At 48.3% G+C, this 17304-nt stretch overlaps 1 protein-coding gene across 3 annotated transcripts in view; it reads left to right on the top strand.

Moving 5' to 3' along the window:
• The window catches only part of Sptbn4 (spectrin beta, non-erythrocytic 4), a 74113-nt gene that overhangs the window by 41989 nt on the left and 14820 nt on the right, over positions 1–17304 (top strand). Inside the window, exons 1-7 of one of the 3 annotated variants that reach the window (XM_048790882.1) lie at positions 7–59; positions 2058–2204; positions 2718–2981; positions 13733–13957; positions 14846–14935; positions 16779–17057; positions 17149–17279. In XM_048790882.1, the coding sequence (XP_048646839.1) occupies positions 2082–2204; positions 2718–2981; positions 13733–13957; positions 14846–14935; positions 16779–17057; positions 17149–17279 (1112 nt within the window). In that variant the 5' untranslated portion in view covers positions 7–59; positions 2058–2081. Of the gene's footprint in view, positions 1–6; positions 60–1037; positions 1915–2057; positions 2205–2717; positions 2982–13732; positions 13958–14845; positions 14936–16778; positions 17058–17148; positions 17280–17304 lie in introns of those variants that run through there. The other 2 variants (XM_048790881.1, XM_048790880.1) reach the window with 2 other exon arrangements.

Here is a 17304-nt window from a genome sequence, read left to right as displayed (position 1 = left end):
GGGGCGAGTGCCCGCCCGCCCGCCGCAGGGACGCCCCGCCAACGCCTCCGCAGCTTCAGGTCTCGGGGGCGCGAGGGCAGGGGGCTGGAGCGCGCCCCCGCCGAGATGGGCGGGGGAGGGGGGCTCAGGGCGCGTGCCCGCCCGCCGGTGCCGCGGGAGGGAAGGGCGGGGGCGGCGCGGGGGCGGGCCAGGCCGGCGCCGGGACCCCCGCCCTGGGGGAGGGGCAAGGACGCCGGGAGCTGTCCGCGGTGCTGGTGCTGGTGCTGGCAGGACTGAGGGGCCGGACCCCAGGGGAGGGAAAAGGAACAGGGGGGACTTCCAAGGCTACTCCCAGGGTAGTCTGGATTTGCCCTGGGGGTCGAGGGGGTTTTCGAGTCTGTAGGGTGCACTTCTCCGAGTGATGACAGGGGCCTGATATTTGCCCTGGAGTTGGGGGATTCTCGGTCTTTGGGGACTTGCATTCCTGGTTCCTTCGGGGTTTGTCAGCCTTGGATGTTGGGGGCTAGTCACTTTTGCGGAGTTCTTCTTTGGGCTCTGAAAGTCTTGGATTTGCTCCAGGTCTGAGGGGCTCTAATTTGGAGGGCTTTTCCTTGGTTGTTGGGGAGTCAGACTTTGCCTTTGGTGATGAGAGGGGGCAATTGCTTTTGGGGGGATTTACCTTGAGGATGGGGTACTAGCTCCCTTAGCGGCTTTGCCGTTACTGTGGGCTGTGGTTGCCAATGGACTTTTCCTTGCCTGTTGGGAACCTGTGAATTGAGTTCGGGAATTCAGCATTTAATTTGGAGAGAGTGTGTGTGTGTGTGTGTGTGTGTGTTTTATATGAGTGTGAAGCTATCCCGGACCCCTGGGGAGACCTGTGCCCAGGATATGGGGTGGGGTTTGGACCGCTTGGGGTTTGTCCTTGGCTATGACTGCATTTGCCTCCCTAGACTGCTGAGCTGGAGTCTGTTTTTTTTTTTTTTCCAAGAGGGAGGAGGAGTATCTTGTGACTGGAGTGGGGAGGAGAGGAGGGAGGAGCCAACTGCCCCAGGTGCCAGGTTTGGTCATGAGTGGGGAGGTTCTAGCTTGGGGAACAAGTTTTTCCTTGATAGGAAGGAGGTTCAGAAAGCAGCACTGTGATTGGTCTTGTAGGTAGTGACAGGAACCACTCTCAGTGCTTGCATTTTGGATGATGGGTTTTGTTGGTGGACAGGAGGACTAGAACTAGCTCTAGGTTTGGGTTGGTTGTCTTATGAGGTTTGATCTGATCCGTATGGGGAGTCCAGGACTAGATTTGGGGGTATGCAGGTTCAGGGATCTGGAAGGCATCCTTGTCACTCAGATTTGGGGAACTGGCTTAGGTTAGAAGCATGAAGTGGTCATGGTTTGAGGAACTGTAGCCTTAAAACCCCAAGGCTAGATTTGGAATGCCCTGTATACTCATTAGGGATACTGGATCTTAATTTTAGGAGATGATCCCACTCCAGATTGGAAGGCTGGTTTCTTAGGGATCTAGGTTTGGCAATAGTTGGGAGGTTGTTCTGGGAGTTGATCTAGCCATCATGGAGGGCTGAGACTGGATTCTTCAGTGGGAACTTCAATGGATACTCTCAGGAAGGGGTTGAGGATCTTGAATTGGTTCTCATTAGGGGTGGCTAACACTGAGTTGAAGGGTCTAAGTGTTACTCTGAGTGGGGCTGGAGCTGAATGGGAAGTTAGCTAAATTAGGACTGGAGAACTTACCTTGGGGATTGATGTCCTTCCAGTGATAGGAGGCTGACTGACTTAGGAGTCCCACCTGGGGGCTGGCAGGGTAGAGGAATGCTGCCCCCAGAACAGGAGAGCCACAGGATTTTGTGTTTGGGGGCCTCCCCTTCATCTTACTCCCAAGAAGAGCTTAAGTCCCCCCCACAACATAAAAGCTCACTTGCCAAGGTTTTTCCATTTCTTCCTCCTCCCCCTACTCCCCACCCCTAGCACCCCAGGACCTGCACCTGGGACTTCCTGAAGGGGAGGGGGGACTGTGCCAGGGTGGCAGGGAGGGGGACCAGCTTAGCCCTCCTACCCTCCCTGCCTAGCTGGATGGCTGGATCCATGAGAAGATGCTGATGGCGCGAGATGGTTCTCGAGAAGATGGCCACAAGCTGCACAAGCGATGGCTCCGGCACCAGGCGTTCATGGCCGAGCTGGCTCAGAATAAGGAGTGGCTGGAGAAGATCGAGAGGGTGAGGAGGCGAGGGGCCTCTCTGTCCACATGCTGGAGGCCTCCCGGGAGCTCATGAATCACTTCCTACATTCTCTACTGCTGTCCTGCTGGCCTCAGTACCCCTGAACTGGTTCAAGGCCGCTTCCTGTCTGCTCCTAGCTTTGTGACTTGAAGTGATTCATGTAACCTCTTCAAGCCTCAGTTTGCCTATCTATAAAATGGCCAGATCTCTTCTAAATGGTGCTTATAGCATCCTTTTTGTTAACTCTTTTACCCATTCTCATGACCTCCTCCACCAGACTTCCTTCCACACCACTTGGGATATCTGAGATAGAAGGTCGAGGAGACAGGCTGGAGCATGCCTGGGAAGTGAGCTTTGAGTTCTGTATCCACGCTTCTGTCCCTAACTCCCTGCCTCCCCCTCTCTCCCCATTATCTCCCTGTGTCCCCTTACCCCGCTCCGCATTTTCCTGTCCCTCCCCATCGCCTGCCCTTTTCTCCTCCCCTTCTGCTGTCTGCTTACCTGGGGCAGGAGGGCCAGCAACTGATGCAGGAGAAGCCGGAGTTGGCGGCCTCGGTGCGGAAGAAGCTGGGTGAGATCCGGCAGTGCTGGGCAGAGCTGGAGAGTACCACCCAGGCCAAGGCCCGGCAGCTCTTCGAAGCCAGCAAGGCAGACCAGCTGGTGCAGAGCTTCGCGGAGCTGGACAAGAAGCTCCTTCACATGGAAAGCCAGCTCCAAGATGTGGACCCTGGTGGGGACCTGGCTACTGTCAACAGCCAGCTCAAGAAATTGCAGGTATGGACGGGCTGCCCAGCTGGGGGCTCCCTGCACCACTGTGGGGTAGGCAAAGGTCAAGCCCCGCCAGAGAGACTTTAAACTGAGGGGATTAAATGCAGGAGTCTATTTCAAATGTGTGGACGGGGCTAGAAGAGCAGAAAGGGGGTACCGAGGTGATCCAGCTAATAAACTGTGGGAAGCACCCACCCCCCACCTGGGCCTGGGGCACAAGGGAAAGAGGGGCCACTGAGAGCCAAGAATCGGTGGGTGAATAACAGCACACTGAAGGTTTCTCAGGAGCCTGGCCTATTTCACGAGTGGAGAAACAAAGGTCCAGAGGTGGGGGAGTGGCTTTGCCCAGGGTCATGTAACATAGTCAAGAGCTTCCTCACTTGTCAGCCTAGGGGCTGAGTCCCCACTGACCCCTCCCACCAATCCTAGGAGACTGATACTATTATTAGCCCTATTTTACCAATGGGGAAACAGGCACAGAAGGTGAAATGTTTGGCCCCGTGACAGTCACAGCTTGGTAGCTGGTCGATGCCCAGGGCATGATGGTCTGATGTGGAATATGGCTTGAAGTGTGAACATAGGTGTTGCTTCTCCCTCCCAAAGTGTGCTGGCTCCTGTCTTTATATGCCAGGAGCAATGCCTGACTGTGGCCAAGGAGAGACCGAGGACCTGAGAGGGGGCTGTCCTTGCTTAGGGTAGTAGTGGCAGAGCTCTGATTCCAATCCTGGTCTCTCAGTTCTTTGCTGTACCTTCTGGATGTGCCTCTGCAACTGTTCAGCTAGAAGCACTTGACATAGAGTGTACCCAAAAAAAAGAGAAAAGAAAAAAACCTCAAGTGTGTGCTCATAATCCCAGTGACTTGGGAGTCTGAGGCAGGAGGATCACAAGTTTGAGGCCAGCCTGGACAATTTCGCAAGATCTTGTCTCAAAATAAAAAAGTAGAAGGGCTGAATTAGCTCAGTGGTGGAATGCCACTGGGCTCAATCTCCCTCCCATAAAAAAGAAAAAAGAACACAAATAGACTGATAATAAAAGCAGAAGTCACTGATTAGTATTTATTTATTCATTTATGCGTCAAATATTTATTAGGCACCCACTGGTGTTGGAATACAGCAGGAAATAAATTGGATGAAAGGTCACTGACTTCACAGGGCTGGTGTCCTGGTGAGGAAGATGAGCAAAGAAGCACAGAGAAAAACAGATCTGAATGTGGTGGCCTTGAGGTCAGGACTTGATACCTGAGGCTCTCACATCTTTATCTCCTCCTTTAGATGCTTAAGAGTTAGCAGATCTTCAAAGAGCCCTTGTTTGTGTGGATTAGACCTATTGCTATTTACCAGGTGTAGAGTGAAAACAGAAATGTTCCAATTATTGATTCACTTTAAACAATTTAAAATCCATCACATTAACCCCAATGGCCCTCTTTCATAGACGAGAACTTTATTTTCCAAAAATAAAAAAAAAGATAGTGAGAAGATTGGCATTTCTATGTTGGCAACTCGCAAGTCCGGAGTAGAAGAGCCAGCCTCTCCCACCCGCTCCGAGGCCCAGTCCATTGATACTGCCTGGGTCCTCTGGTCTCTGAGAAACCCCACTGTATCCTCGTGAGAATGAGAACGCTATAATCCAGTGACACTTTTTCAGTTATCCTCAGGTACCCTTGAGAAAGCCACAGCACAGAAAGGATCCATGACTAGCCCAAGGTCACACAGCTACCAAGTGACCGTTCAATACCATGCTTAGTTCCCGTCCATGTTCTCCCTTGATACTCCCAGACCACAGTGCGAAACTGTAGTGACCCTCTTACTGGTCTCAGAAATCAATCATACGGAGGTGCAGACTCCACTGGCTGGATAGGCAGTGGACACACAGGGGTAACTCAGACACAAGTCTGCTTTGAGGGAATGCTCTAGAATGTTGGCAGAGACGAGAGTGGCCAGTGGCCTAGGTGGTCAGACAGGAGTGTGCAACCAGAAAAAGCTGCCAAAGGCCACAGGACAAGAGCCTGCATGGAGGAGGCAGACAGACTGGGTTTCTGGTCCCAGCTCCGACATGTGTCTGTCCTTCCCTGAGCCTCATCTGCCACCTTAAGAGGGACTGTATCACTGGCACAGTGGCGTACGCCGTAATCCCAGCAGCTCAGGAGGCTGAGGCAGGAGGATCACGAGTTCAAAGCCAGCCGCAGCAAAAGCCAGATGCTTAGCGACTTAGCGAGACCCTGTCTCTAAATAAAATACAAAAAAGGGCTGGGGATGGGGTTCAGTGGTTCAGTGTCCCCTAGTTCAATCCCTGGTACCAAAAAAGGACTATACTTGTGTGGGGCTCCCCAGGTCGGGTGAGATTGTGCACAGAAAGGACACAGTACGGTGCCAAGGTGCAAGAGGGGTGGGGAACCACAGGCAGAGCAGCCAGGAGCCTTGACCTCCTCGTGAGAAGGAAGGGAAGGAACTTCCAGGAATAGGAAGAAGACAGCCACCAAGACAGAAGCAGGGACCCTTAGTCAGGCAGAGCAGCCAGCCCATGGTGCCACCTCAGGGAAAAGCAGCAGCATATGATAGTGGCTGCAGGCACAGATTCAGGCCTGTGTTTGACTGGGCTCCACCCCTATCTGTGTGATGCTGAGCAAGTGACTGCCTCTCTCTCTGAGCCTCAGGCACTTCCTCTGATTAGTGACAAAGACCCCAGTGCTAATCCACCCTCTGACACTAGAACTGTGGTGGACAATACCACATCACAGTCAAGGGCATGAATGCTGGCCTGGGGCCAAGTCCTGACTGTGGGACTCACCAACTGCATGGCCTGGAGACATTACTTAATCTTTGTGCCTCAGTTTCTTCTTCAATCAAATGGACACACTCATAAAGGTCATGACCTCCTATGTACCTTGCGAAGATGAAAATGCAGAATATAGAGTTTCAGAATTGCAGCCCCAGCAAGTCTGAGATTCAGTGTGTGCAGAGGTCTTTGAGGTTAATTGCCTTCAACCTGAGGATATGACATTGCCACATGGAATCCAGAAGTTACCCCAGTTCGTCATCTCCCCACCTTTGCTTTGGTTCTATTTATGTGATTCTTGGTTACTGTGTTTGTGCTCAGATCCCATGTAGGGCATTACCCCTTCTCCATGCCCATGTCCTTCTGCCAACTGAGGCTCTCCCCCGCCCCCATGTGCAGGCGCTCCCGGTTCCTCCATCCTGGCCAAGCTTGGTATCATCAGACTTTTTAGATTCTCCTGGGTATGAGGGTGGGCAGTGATCATTCACTGTGGCCTGTGCATTTGGGTATTTTTCAGGCCTGGTGATCTTGGGCATCCTTGTCCCTCTTTTTGGCCATTTAGGTTTTAGAAAGGGGACTTAAGGTCTCTGGTTTCAGCCAGAGTGTACTCTGGGGGTGGGAGCATTCGTCCCAACCAAACCTAGCAGCCCATGAGATGGGGTTCTCCTTGTCCAAGAAGATGGGACAAAGGACTGACCAGCAGTCACAGCCGTGGGGGCCGGAGGCAGTTCCAGCACAGGACTCCCGGGCTTTTTCCCCAGCAGAGGGAGCCCAAGGCAGAGAGTGACCCAGTGGGCCACTGGCCCCAGATGGAGCCCAGCTGGGCTTTGGGAGCTGCACTGGGGAAGGGAGGGGCCTCCTAAAGCCCTGCTATCCCCTGGGGCCTTCCTGTAGGCCCAGGCACTGGGTGTTTGAGGAGGGAGGTCTTGGCCGTCCAGCTTGGCCCGTGTCCCAGCTCCCCACTCAGTCTCTCCTTCTGCCTCCGTCCGGGTGTCTCTTCCTTCCATTCTGCTTTCTCAGGCTCTTCTGTCTCATTTCATTTGAATTCTCTGTCTCTACCTCCCTCCCTTGATCCCCTTTTATCCTTTTTGGGCTCCCCCCTCTCCCCTCAGCCACTGCAGCAGGGACCCTACCTTCCAGGTCCAGGCCATGTGACCCAGAGTCCTCTCTCAGGGGCCCCTGCCCAACTGTCCTTTCCTGGTTGCGGGACCAGATGGTGGAGCCCCAAGTCCTGCTTCCCAGTCCTCAGGGGCCGGCCAGCTGGTCTGGCTCAGCCAAAGACTCCTGCTTGGAGGGCTGGGGGCCGGTCTCCTGCCATCTGAGGGGCACCAGCAGGAAAATTCACTGGAGGTTCCGAGGCTGCTGGGCGGAGTCTCTGCAGACCCCTGGCCACGCCCACCTCCCCCCTACCTAAGGCTCTTTCTCTGGCCAAGGAAACCCCCTCTGTCCCCTTTTCCTTGTCTGTCCCACTTTCTATGTCCAGCTCAGTGTCTTGGGGCAAGAGTCCACTTCCCAAGCTCCGTGATCCAGGGCTTGAATCTCCATTCCCCTATTGTGTGATCCAGGGCACTGACCACACTTCTATGAGCCACACTGCCCAGTTATAGAGAAGGTTGGGTTTTGTGCTCTGATGGTCCTGGGTTTAAATTTTGACTCTGGTAGTTTCTACTCTGGGGCCAGCCGCTTTCTTCAACTGGAAACTGGGAAGGCAGCAAGGTAGGCCCAAGTAGGAATAAGGTTGACCTGGGGGTCAGGGCTTGCTGTGTCCTACCTATGGTGTCCCTCCCACCTGAGGCTGTCCATTTTGAACACCTATTTAATGTGTGTCTTTTTTTTTTCCTTTTAAACGTGGGTAAAAGATTCAGAAGCACAATGGTCATTAAAAACGCACAGAAATGTTCAGCTTTCTTTGCCATTAAGGATAATGCAAATTAAAATAATTGTAAGCAAGAATCTCATTTTTCAGATTCTGTTGTGTTTTTAAAACTTTGATGGCTTTTCAGAAAATGAATACGAAGTTTATATTGTATATACCATATAACCATAAAGTGCAAGTTTTAAAGCTCACAATTCAGTGGTCTGTGGTAGATTCACAAAGTTGTGCGACCCTCGCCACTAGCAATTCTAGAACATTTTCATCATCCCCCAAAGAAACCCATATCCATTAGCAATCACTGCCCATATTCCCCCTCCCAATGTCATTTGTATCTCTATGGATTTGCCCATTCTAGACATTTCATATAAATGGAACCAAACAATATATGATCCTTCATGCCTGACTTCTTTCACTTTACAAAATGTTTTCAAGGGTCATCCATGTTGTAGGATGAATCACTACTTTCTGTTTCCTCTGATTTTATTTCTTATTTTTACTGTTTTTTTGTGGTGCCTTCTCTCAGTGTTGTGGTGAGAAGCTCAAATGGAAGGACATTATATAAAAAGTAAGACATCCTCCATATGTAGTCCTACTCCTCAGGGTTTTATTGCCTTTTAAAACTTTTTTCTCTGTCCTTCTAGAAATATTCCATGCATGTGAATGTACACACACACACACACACACGCACAGTATGTATCCCATATTAGAACTTGCCTTTCTTTCTTTTTTTTTTTTAATATTTTGCTTATTTAGATGTAATTGGACCTTTATTTTATTTTTATGTGGTGCTGAGGATCAAACCCAGGGCCTCGCATGTGCTAGGCAAGCGCTCCGCTACGAAGCTACAACCCCAGCCCGAACTTGCCTTTCTTAATTCACAAAATATCCCAGACATCCTTCCTTGTTCCAAATTATAGATATACCCTGATCTTCTTAAAATTTTTATTGGTGCTTAATAATTATACTGAATAGTGGGTTTCATTGTGGCCTATGTACATAACATAATGTAGTCAATTTAATTCCCCGGACCCTATTCTTTTAAACTGTTGCATAATATTCCACAGGGTGGTTTGACAATCTCCTCTCCTCTCTCCTTCCCCCCTCCCCTCCCCTGTTCTCCCCTCCCCTCCTTTCTCTTCTCCTCCCTTCTCCTCTCCTCCTCTTCTTCCTCTCTCTCCCTTTCCCTCTCCGGCTCCCTCTCTCTCATGTGTGATGCTGGGGATGGAACCCAGGGCCTCACACATGCTAGGCAAGTGCTGTACCTCCATCCTGACAGTCTGTCTAACCAGCTTTCTGTTCAGAGACCTTTGGGCTGTTCCAACCTTCTGCAGCAAGCATTCCTGTCCATACATATTTGATCCCATGTGCAAGTAAGTGTTTCTGTATAAAATGATCCTTAAAGTAAAATCTCTAGACCAAAAGGATATGCATTTTATTTTTTTGATCAATATTGCCAAATATTCTCCTGAAAAGACAGTGGCCACACCTGTTGGTTGAGAGCTGTCTTCTCCCCACATGTTCACCATCATTAGACACAAGCTTTTCATCTCTGCCAATTTGAGAGGTGGGATCCTGGCTTGTGATTTTTTTTTTGAATTTTTAAATATATCTTAATTAGTTATACATGACATTAGGATGCACTTATGCACTTTGGTATATCATGCATAGATGGGGTATGATTTCTCATTTTTCTGATTGTATGTGTTGTAGAATCACATCAATCATACAGTCATATATGTACATAAGGAAATAATGTCTCTTTCATTCTACTATCCTTCCTATCCCCACATCCCCACCCCTCCCCTCCTCCCTTCACTCCCCGCTACCTAATCTAAGGTAACTCTATTCTTCCCAACCTGACCCCGCCTTTATTGTGAATTAGCATTCACCTATCAGAGAAAGCATTTGGCCTTTGGTTTTTTGGGATTGGCTTATTTTGCTTAGCATGATGTTTCCCTGCTCCACCCATTTACTGGCAAATGCCATAATTTCATTCTTCTTTAACGCTGAGTAATATTCTATTGAATATATATACCACATTTTCTTTATCCCTTTATCTATTGAAGGACACCTAGGTTGGTTCTATAGTTTAGCTATTGTTATTATTTTTATTAGCATTTTCCTTAATAGTGGAGGTTGAGTGTCTTTTTGTGTATTTAGTGTATTATGAATCTTATACTCATGTTTGCAAAAAAAAAAGGATACACATTGAATAGGTGTTCAAAATATGTAGCATTAAAAGAAATGTGGCATCTTTTGCAGAAGTAGAAAAGTATCAGTCCCTGGAATTAGCCCATCTCAAGTCAGGAGGCCACTTGCTGGAGGGTTTTCTCCTAATGAAAAGTTGGAGCTTATAACCATGAAATCTCAGACCATATTTAAGTTTCCTGAGTTCTAATACATTGTACTGTTTCTATTCATCACTATGATGATTTTTAGGAAGAATAATCCTTTGTGAAGGAGATCCTAAGATGACTGTTCCTTCTTTCACTTCTGCTTCTTGTAATTGCACCTTTTAAATTTCCATCTTGTGTGGTTTTGATGTGTTATAAAGTCTGATTTTTTTAAACCCATTTTTATTTCCTTATGAATTGTGAACTCTATCAGCTGGGACTCTCGGGTGGATTGATCATTTAAATTATAGCCTCAGGAATCTCTTCACTTCTGAGCCCCACTTTTCTGTGTTGGGCTCATTCTCTCTCAGGGGGTCTCTTCCCTCCGGGTGACAAGACGGTCCCTAGTATCCCAGGCCTCCACCCTCTCAGCTTAGGAGCTCCATGGGAGGAAAGAGGGCCTCAGCTGTGACACACAGTTTTCCCAGCAAAAGTGGGAAGAGTTTGCATTGCCTCATCTGAGGTCACATGCCCAGTTAAGTCAGTCTGATGGCCAGAGTGATTCCATATTCTCATTGGCTGGGCCTGAGTCACATGACTGTCCTTGGACCACAGGGTTCCCTCAGCCCCTAAGGAAGCTGGAAGAGTTTTCTTTGGCCCTGTTTAGGTATTCCTGACCCAATCCTGGGGGCCAGGGGGAGTTCATTGTTCCAATTGGCCCCACTTGGGCCACAGTGGGACTCCAGATTCTGTTGGCTCCTCAGGACCTGAGAGTAGGATCCCAGGCGCTGGGAAGGAGGGACTTCATGTTGGACAAGCAAAGCCAACAGCTGTACACTACAGAACCTTGGAGTAAAAGTCCTGCCTTGCTTCTCGAGTTTTGGTTTACAGTCATTTCTTGTAATCTGTTACCACTTAATTTTATTATTATTTTGTTTTCTTCTCTAGACTTCTTTCATCTGTTTAGAATCACATAATATGTAAATATATTCTTTTTGGCAAAATGTCTTACTAACTTAGAAGTCTTCAGTAAAATACAAAAAAAAAAATTAAAAGCTCATGAATAGTTAGATGCAGCAGCACACCTCAGTAACCCCAGCAACTCAGGAGGCTAATATTCACCTCCAAATCCCATACTCCAAAAGGAACCCTAGTTATTATTTTGTGTACATCTTCCTAGATCTTTTTCTATGTATTTACAAATGTTCCTGTGTTTTATTTATTTTCATGTTTAATTTGAATTTTTTAATAAATAAATTTTCAAGCTTCAGACATAAAAAACCGTACAAAAAAAATCCTACATGAAATTTTTTCTATCCCCGTTATCTTTTCATTAGGTTCTTATGCCCCCACGATAGGTACCATCTGTTATTAATTTCTTGTTTACTCCAGGGAATTTTTATGCATGCGCAATTCACTACAAATTTATATCATATGGAGGATCTAAATTGTTCTTTGCTCTTCACAGTAACTCTTCTTATTTATTCCTTACTCATGAAAATTTGTTTAACCATTTAACTCTTCTTTTTTTAATATTTGTTTTTAGTTGTAGACAGACACAATACCTTTATTTTACTTACTTTTTTTATGTGGTGCTGAGGTTGGAACCTAGTGCCTCCTACATGCTAGGGGAGTACTCTACCCCTGAGCCACAACCCCAGCTTTAACCATTTCACTCTTGATGGGCATTGAGGTTGTTTCCAGTTTTTTTCCCTATTATAAACTTCATGATGGTTAAATCCTTGGACACACATCTTTGTGCATATGTGCCGGTGTTTCTTTAGATAGATTCATAGAAGTGGAAGTGCAAGTGTTGGTCAGTTGTATGCATATATTATATTTTGATAGGACCTGCCAAATTGTCTTCCAAAAAAGCTCTGCCAATTTACACTACCACCCACAGTGGCAGAGCATGCTCTTCTCCCTGCATCTTTGCCAACACTAGATATTATCTGTTTTTTACAGTTTTGCCAGTCTGATGAGTACAAGAGGATATCTTGTTTTAATTTTCTTTTTTCTGATGACTGGAGAGACTGGGTATCTTTTCACATGTGTGTTCCCTGTTTGCATCTGATGCTTATTTTTTTAAACATGTAAAAAAATTTTTAGTTGTAGATAGACATACATTTATTTTACTTATTGATTTTTATATGGTGCTGAGGATCGAATCCAGTGCCTCCTGTGTGCTAGGCAAGCGCTCTGCCTTTGAGCCACAACCCCAGCCCTGATACCTATTTCTCTTTTGTCCCATCTTTTTTTAAAAAATTTTTTTTAATATTTATTTTTTTAGTTATCGGCAGACACAACATCTTTGTTTGTATGTGGTGCTGAGGATCGAACCCGGGCCGCATGCATGCCAGGCGAGCGCGCTACTGCTTGAACCACATCCCCAGCCTTTTTAAAAAAAAAAAAAAATTTTATATTTATCATCTTTTTTTCTTTGCTGATATCCCACTTTGAATAAATCATAATGGAGGCCTATTGTGTGCCAGGAACTGTTCTGGGCCTCAGGAATGCAGCAGTGAATGTGACACAACCCCTGTCTTCAGGGAGGTCACATTCTAGAAGCAGGAGAGCATTAAAAGCTCATGAGTAGCTAGATGCAGCAGCCCACCTCAGTAATCCCAGCAACTCAGGAGGCTAAGGCAAGAGGATTGCAAGTTTGAGGCCAGCCTCAGCAACTTTGTGGAACCCTCAGCAACTTAGTGAGACCCTATCTCAAAATAAAAAAGGGCTGGGGTGTAGCTCAATGGTAAAGTGCTCCTGAGTTCAATCCCCAGTACTAAATAATAATAATAATAATAATAATAATGCACATGAGTAAAGACAGTCATTGAATGGTGGTGGTAAATATGGAGGTGGAGGAAGCAGAATACAGGGGAATTATCTGATTAAAGAAATCAGTTCCTTGTTCTAATTCCTATCAAATATTTTTTTTCGGGTTGTAATTTGCCTTCTAACTTACATCTATGAAAATTTTGTTTGTTTTTATGTGGTCAGATTTATAACTCTTTCCCTTTATGGGTTTATGCTTGGAAAAGTTTTCTCCATCCCAAGATTATCAGTGCAACTTGCCCGGGTTTTCTTGTGGATTTACTTATTCCATTTACATCTTTAATCCATCTGGGACTGTTTTCAGTATAAAGAGCAAGGAAGGGATCCAGCTAAATTGGTTAGCCAGTTGGCCTATGACCGTTCATTAAACAGCCCATCTTTTCCTTGGGGATTTGTAATGGCATCTATAAACTCTGTTAATTCTCCCGTGTATTTAGGACTGCTTTTGCACTTTTGGTCTATCCCTATGGCACATCGACCATCCAAACCACTATAGCTTTGTATTTATTTTTTATGTCTGGCAAGATCAGCTCTTGGACAAATTACCTAACTTCTCTGGGCCTGTTTCCTCTTCTGTAAAACGGGGGTACTATCAACCTTAAAGGGTTGTTCTGGCAATTAATGAATGAATGGACCATTTGAGTCCCGGGGTCAGGTAAGCCTTTTTGTGAAGGTAATATTTGAGCTGAAATCTGACTGACCAGGAGGAGTGTGTCTGGCAGAGGGAGCAGATAAGGCCGAGCCCTGGGGCAGGAGGTAGTTTAGGGGGTTGCAGGATCCCCTCCCCACCCGCCCCGGGATGGCAGCGCTTCTGCAGGGTACTAAGTGGAACGGTGGGTGGAGGCGAGTGGTTTGGCCGTCATCATAAAGGTACTGGAGAGCCACAGGAGGATCCGGAGGGAAGGTGGACCCCGCTGACCCTGCCCCTGTTCCTGCAGTCGATGGAGTCACAGGTGGAGGAGTGGTACCGCGAGGTAGGAGAGTTGCAGGCGCAGACGGCGGCGCTTCCTTTGGAGCCGGCGAGCAAGGAGCTGGTGGGCGAGCGGCAGAACGCGGTGGGCGAGCGGCTGGTGCGCCTGCTGGAGCCGTTGCAGGAGCGCCGCCGCTTGCTGCTGGCCTCCAAGGAGCTGCATCAGGTGGCTCACGACCTAGACGACGAGCTGGTGAGGCTGGGCTCCGGGACCCCGGGCGGGATCAGGGGCGGAGTTTCAAGAATGGTGTGGGACGAACCCGGGATCTCGAGGTTCGAGGACCAGCGGGGGCTGGGTGTGGGGGACGGGGGCGGGTCTGAGAGTGGAGGGCACCGACAGACTCAGTCATTCATTCACTTGGTCATTCACTCTTTCATATGCATGCTCACTTTCAACCACTCATTGAATCATTCATGAAGTCACTCATTTATATACTCACCAGTTGATTCTTTATTTCTTCCTCCACTATTTACTTATTACTCATTATTCGCTCATTTTCTCGTATCTATTCATTTCCTTATTCAAACACTCCCTGATTGGCTTGTTCATTCATTCACTTTGACTAATTTGTTACTGACTTATCAGTCTGGGCCCAGCCTGTGGACCTGGGGTCCACAGGTAACCAGCGCAGACCCTGCTGCTGGCCATAGAAGGTTCAGAATCCAAAGGGGAAAACAGACTTGTCCCAGACAGTGACAACCCAGGGTGGTTAGGATCATGATGATGAGTGTAAGGGTCAGTAGGAGCCCAGAGAAGGCAACTGACCAAAGTTCTAAGTCAGGGAGAGCTTCCTGGAGGAGGGGATGTCTGAGCTGAGACCTGAAGGAAGAGCACAAGTGAGAAGAAATGGGAAGGGAATTCCAGGAAGCAAGACCTGCATGTGCAAGAGCCAGCAGTAAGCAGGAGGCTGCCCAAGTGCAGAGAGCAAGACAAAGCATGTCACTAGAGGAGGCAAAAGATGTATCTGAGCTTTTAGGCAAGGAACGCCACTGGATGCCATGCAGAGGGCTTGAGTGTTAGTGGGACACAGCAGTCTTTGGGTGCATCTTCCCCTTGACCTACTCCTTGTGTCCTCTCCAGGCATGGGTTCAGGAGCGGCTGCCACTGGCCATGCAGACAGAACTAGGCAGTGGTTTACAGGCTGTCCAGCAGCACATCAAAAAGAACCAGGTGAGCTGAGCCAGGTGAGGGAGAAGTTAGGACACATTTGGATAACAAGTGACAGAAAACAACTCAAGTGGCTAAAAACCCCTGAAAGAATTTATTAGCGCTTGTAATTGAAAAGACTGGACAGCAGGTCCAGATACATCCAGGTGCCTCTAGATAGTGCCATGAATCTCTTATCTGTCTGTCTGTCTCTCTCTTTTCCTTTCGTGTTAGCTTTGTTCTCAGGTCAACTTTCCTCTCTTTATCTGGTGATGAAAGGCCTCTAGCAGGTTCAGATTACATCCCAGCAGAAAAACCAAAGAGAATCTCTTCCTCTCAAAAATTTCCATTAGTCCCAGGGATAACTCTTATTGGCTCAACTTGGGACATGTGACACCCCCCCCCCGCCCCCAGATATTCATGATGGGATTTGGTTGGTTCCTTAGTCTAGCTAGGGCTGAGGGCCTGGAACCTGCTGGTGGAATGAGCCTCAATTAAATTACCTGGCCTGAGAAGGAGACAAGGGGGTTCCCCAAAGGAAAAGGAAGGTCTTGTGACTAGAAGTAAGGGGAATGGCTTTGGAGCAAGGAAAAAAATCCAACAAACAAAACCTCAAAATGCCCATAGGGGAGGTTGTGGCTCAGCAGCACAGTGCTCACCTGGCATGCGTGAGGCACTGGGTTCCATCCTCAGCACCACATAAAAATAAAATAAAGGTAATGTGTCCATCTACAACTAAAAAAAATTTTTTAAATGTCCTTAGGGGCAAACGATATAGATAATCAGAGAGCGGGTGCTGACCCCTAAGTTGAGCAAATTGGGGGAAGGAGCATTTGAGCCCCCAAAATCTCTGGATATCTGTTCACCTCTTGTGACCTCATTTCTATATCCAAATAAGAGGACAGTTGGTCTAGAAAAGAGGCTCTCAAACTCTGTAGCAGAGGACTAAAGCCCAAAGTAAGGCAAATAATAGTAATAATATTTGATGAAAGACTTAATATGTAGCTAAGTACTGCCCACTGGGAATGGTGGCAGGAGATATGTGGATTACTTAATTTCCTCAACAACCCTATGAGACAGGTATTGTCATTTTATTTCCCCCATGTTACCCATAAATAAGTTGGTAGAATTCAACACCAAAGGATATCGGGGAGGTGGGGCCACAAACTCTTTTGAGAAGTTCATGATCATGAGATTGTGTTTCATTAAATGAAGTTCTTTCAGAGATTGGAGTCTTTCTTAGACTTTACTTTTTTATCTTAATGAAAATACTGCACGCCTTTGACAGTGTTGGGAACAAACAGAACTGTATGGTCCTCGTCACAGTTGAGGAAACCCAATCAAGAGCACTTAATGTTTAAAATGGGGGGTGGGCTGGGCTGGGCTGTGTGTGCAACGAGAGTGCTGGATCTATAGGGGCTGCCGAAGGAATCATCGAAGCTCACATTGATTGAGCCACACATGCAGGATCGACAGATATGGACGGCCAACTACTTATAAATTATACTTCAGCCTGGTTTGCAAGCCTCTGTTTCAACCTTTGGATGCTGTCTTGTATCACCAAATTTATTGGTTGAGGGAGCAGTCTGGAGCCAGCCTTCTGTGTTCAAATCCTGGCAGCCTTAACTAGCTACTCGTTCTTGGAATCCTAGCTTCTCTCATTGCTTGCTTTCCCACCCACAACATGGGGGTATGAGTTAGCGAGTAATGGCAAAACGCTGATGTTGTAACTGGCTTATGTATCTATCTGGTAAGCGATCGGAATATTTGCTAATTGCTCCGCGGGCCGTGCTGGTCACCGAGGTAGGTGATCATGGCCTTGAGGAATCTCTGAATCCTGGTCTCCACTCGGACCTTCCAATCCCAGGGCCTGCGGCGGGAGATCCAGGCGCATGGGCCGCGCCTGGAGGAGGTGTTGGAGCGCGCGGGCGCGCTGGCCTCGCTGCGCAGCCCAGAGGCGGAGGCCGTGCGCCGTGGCCTGGAACAACTGCAGAGCGCCTGGGCAGGACTGCGCGAGGCGGCTGAGCGGAGGCAGCAGGTGCTGGACGCCGCCTTCCAGGTGGAACAGTACTACTTCGACGTGGCCGAGGTGGAGGCGTGGCTGGGCGAGCAGGAGCTGCTCATGATGAGTGAGGACAAGGGCAAGGTGCGCCCAGGCTGGGGGTGCTGGGGGCCTGGGGGCGCAGGAGCCCGGGGCCGGCCTCTGCCGCCTCATCGCGGGCGCCGTGTGCCCCCAGGATGAACAGAGCACCCTGCAGCTGCTGAAGAAGCACCTGCAGCTGGAGCAGGGCGTGGAGAACTACGAAGAGAGCATCGCGCAGCTGTCGCGCCAATGCCGGGCGCTGCTGGAGATGGGGCACCCGGACAGGTGGGCGGGCGGGGGCGGGGCCAGT

Source organism: Marmota marmota, unplaced genomic scaffold (genome assembly GCF_001458135.2).
Source record: "Marmota marmota marmota unplaced genomic scaffold, marMar, whole genome shotgun sequence".
Taxonomy (NCBI): Eukaryota; Metazoa; Chordata; class Mammalia; order Rodentia; family Sciuridae; genus Marmota; species Marmota marmota.
The sequence above is the reverse complement of the archived record's forward strand: the minus strand, read 5'-3'. Positions and strand labels throughout refer to the sequence as shown.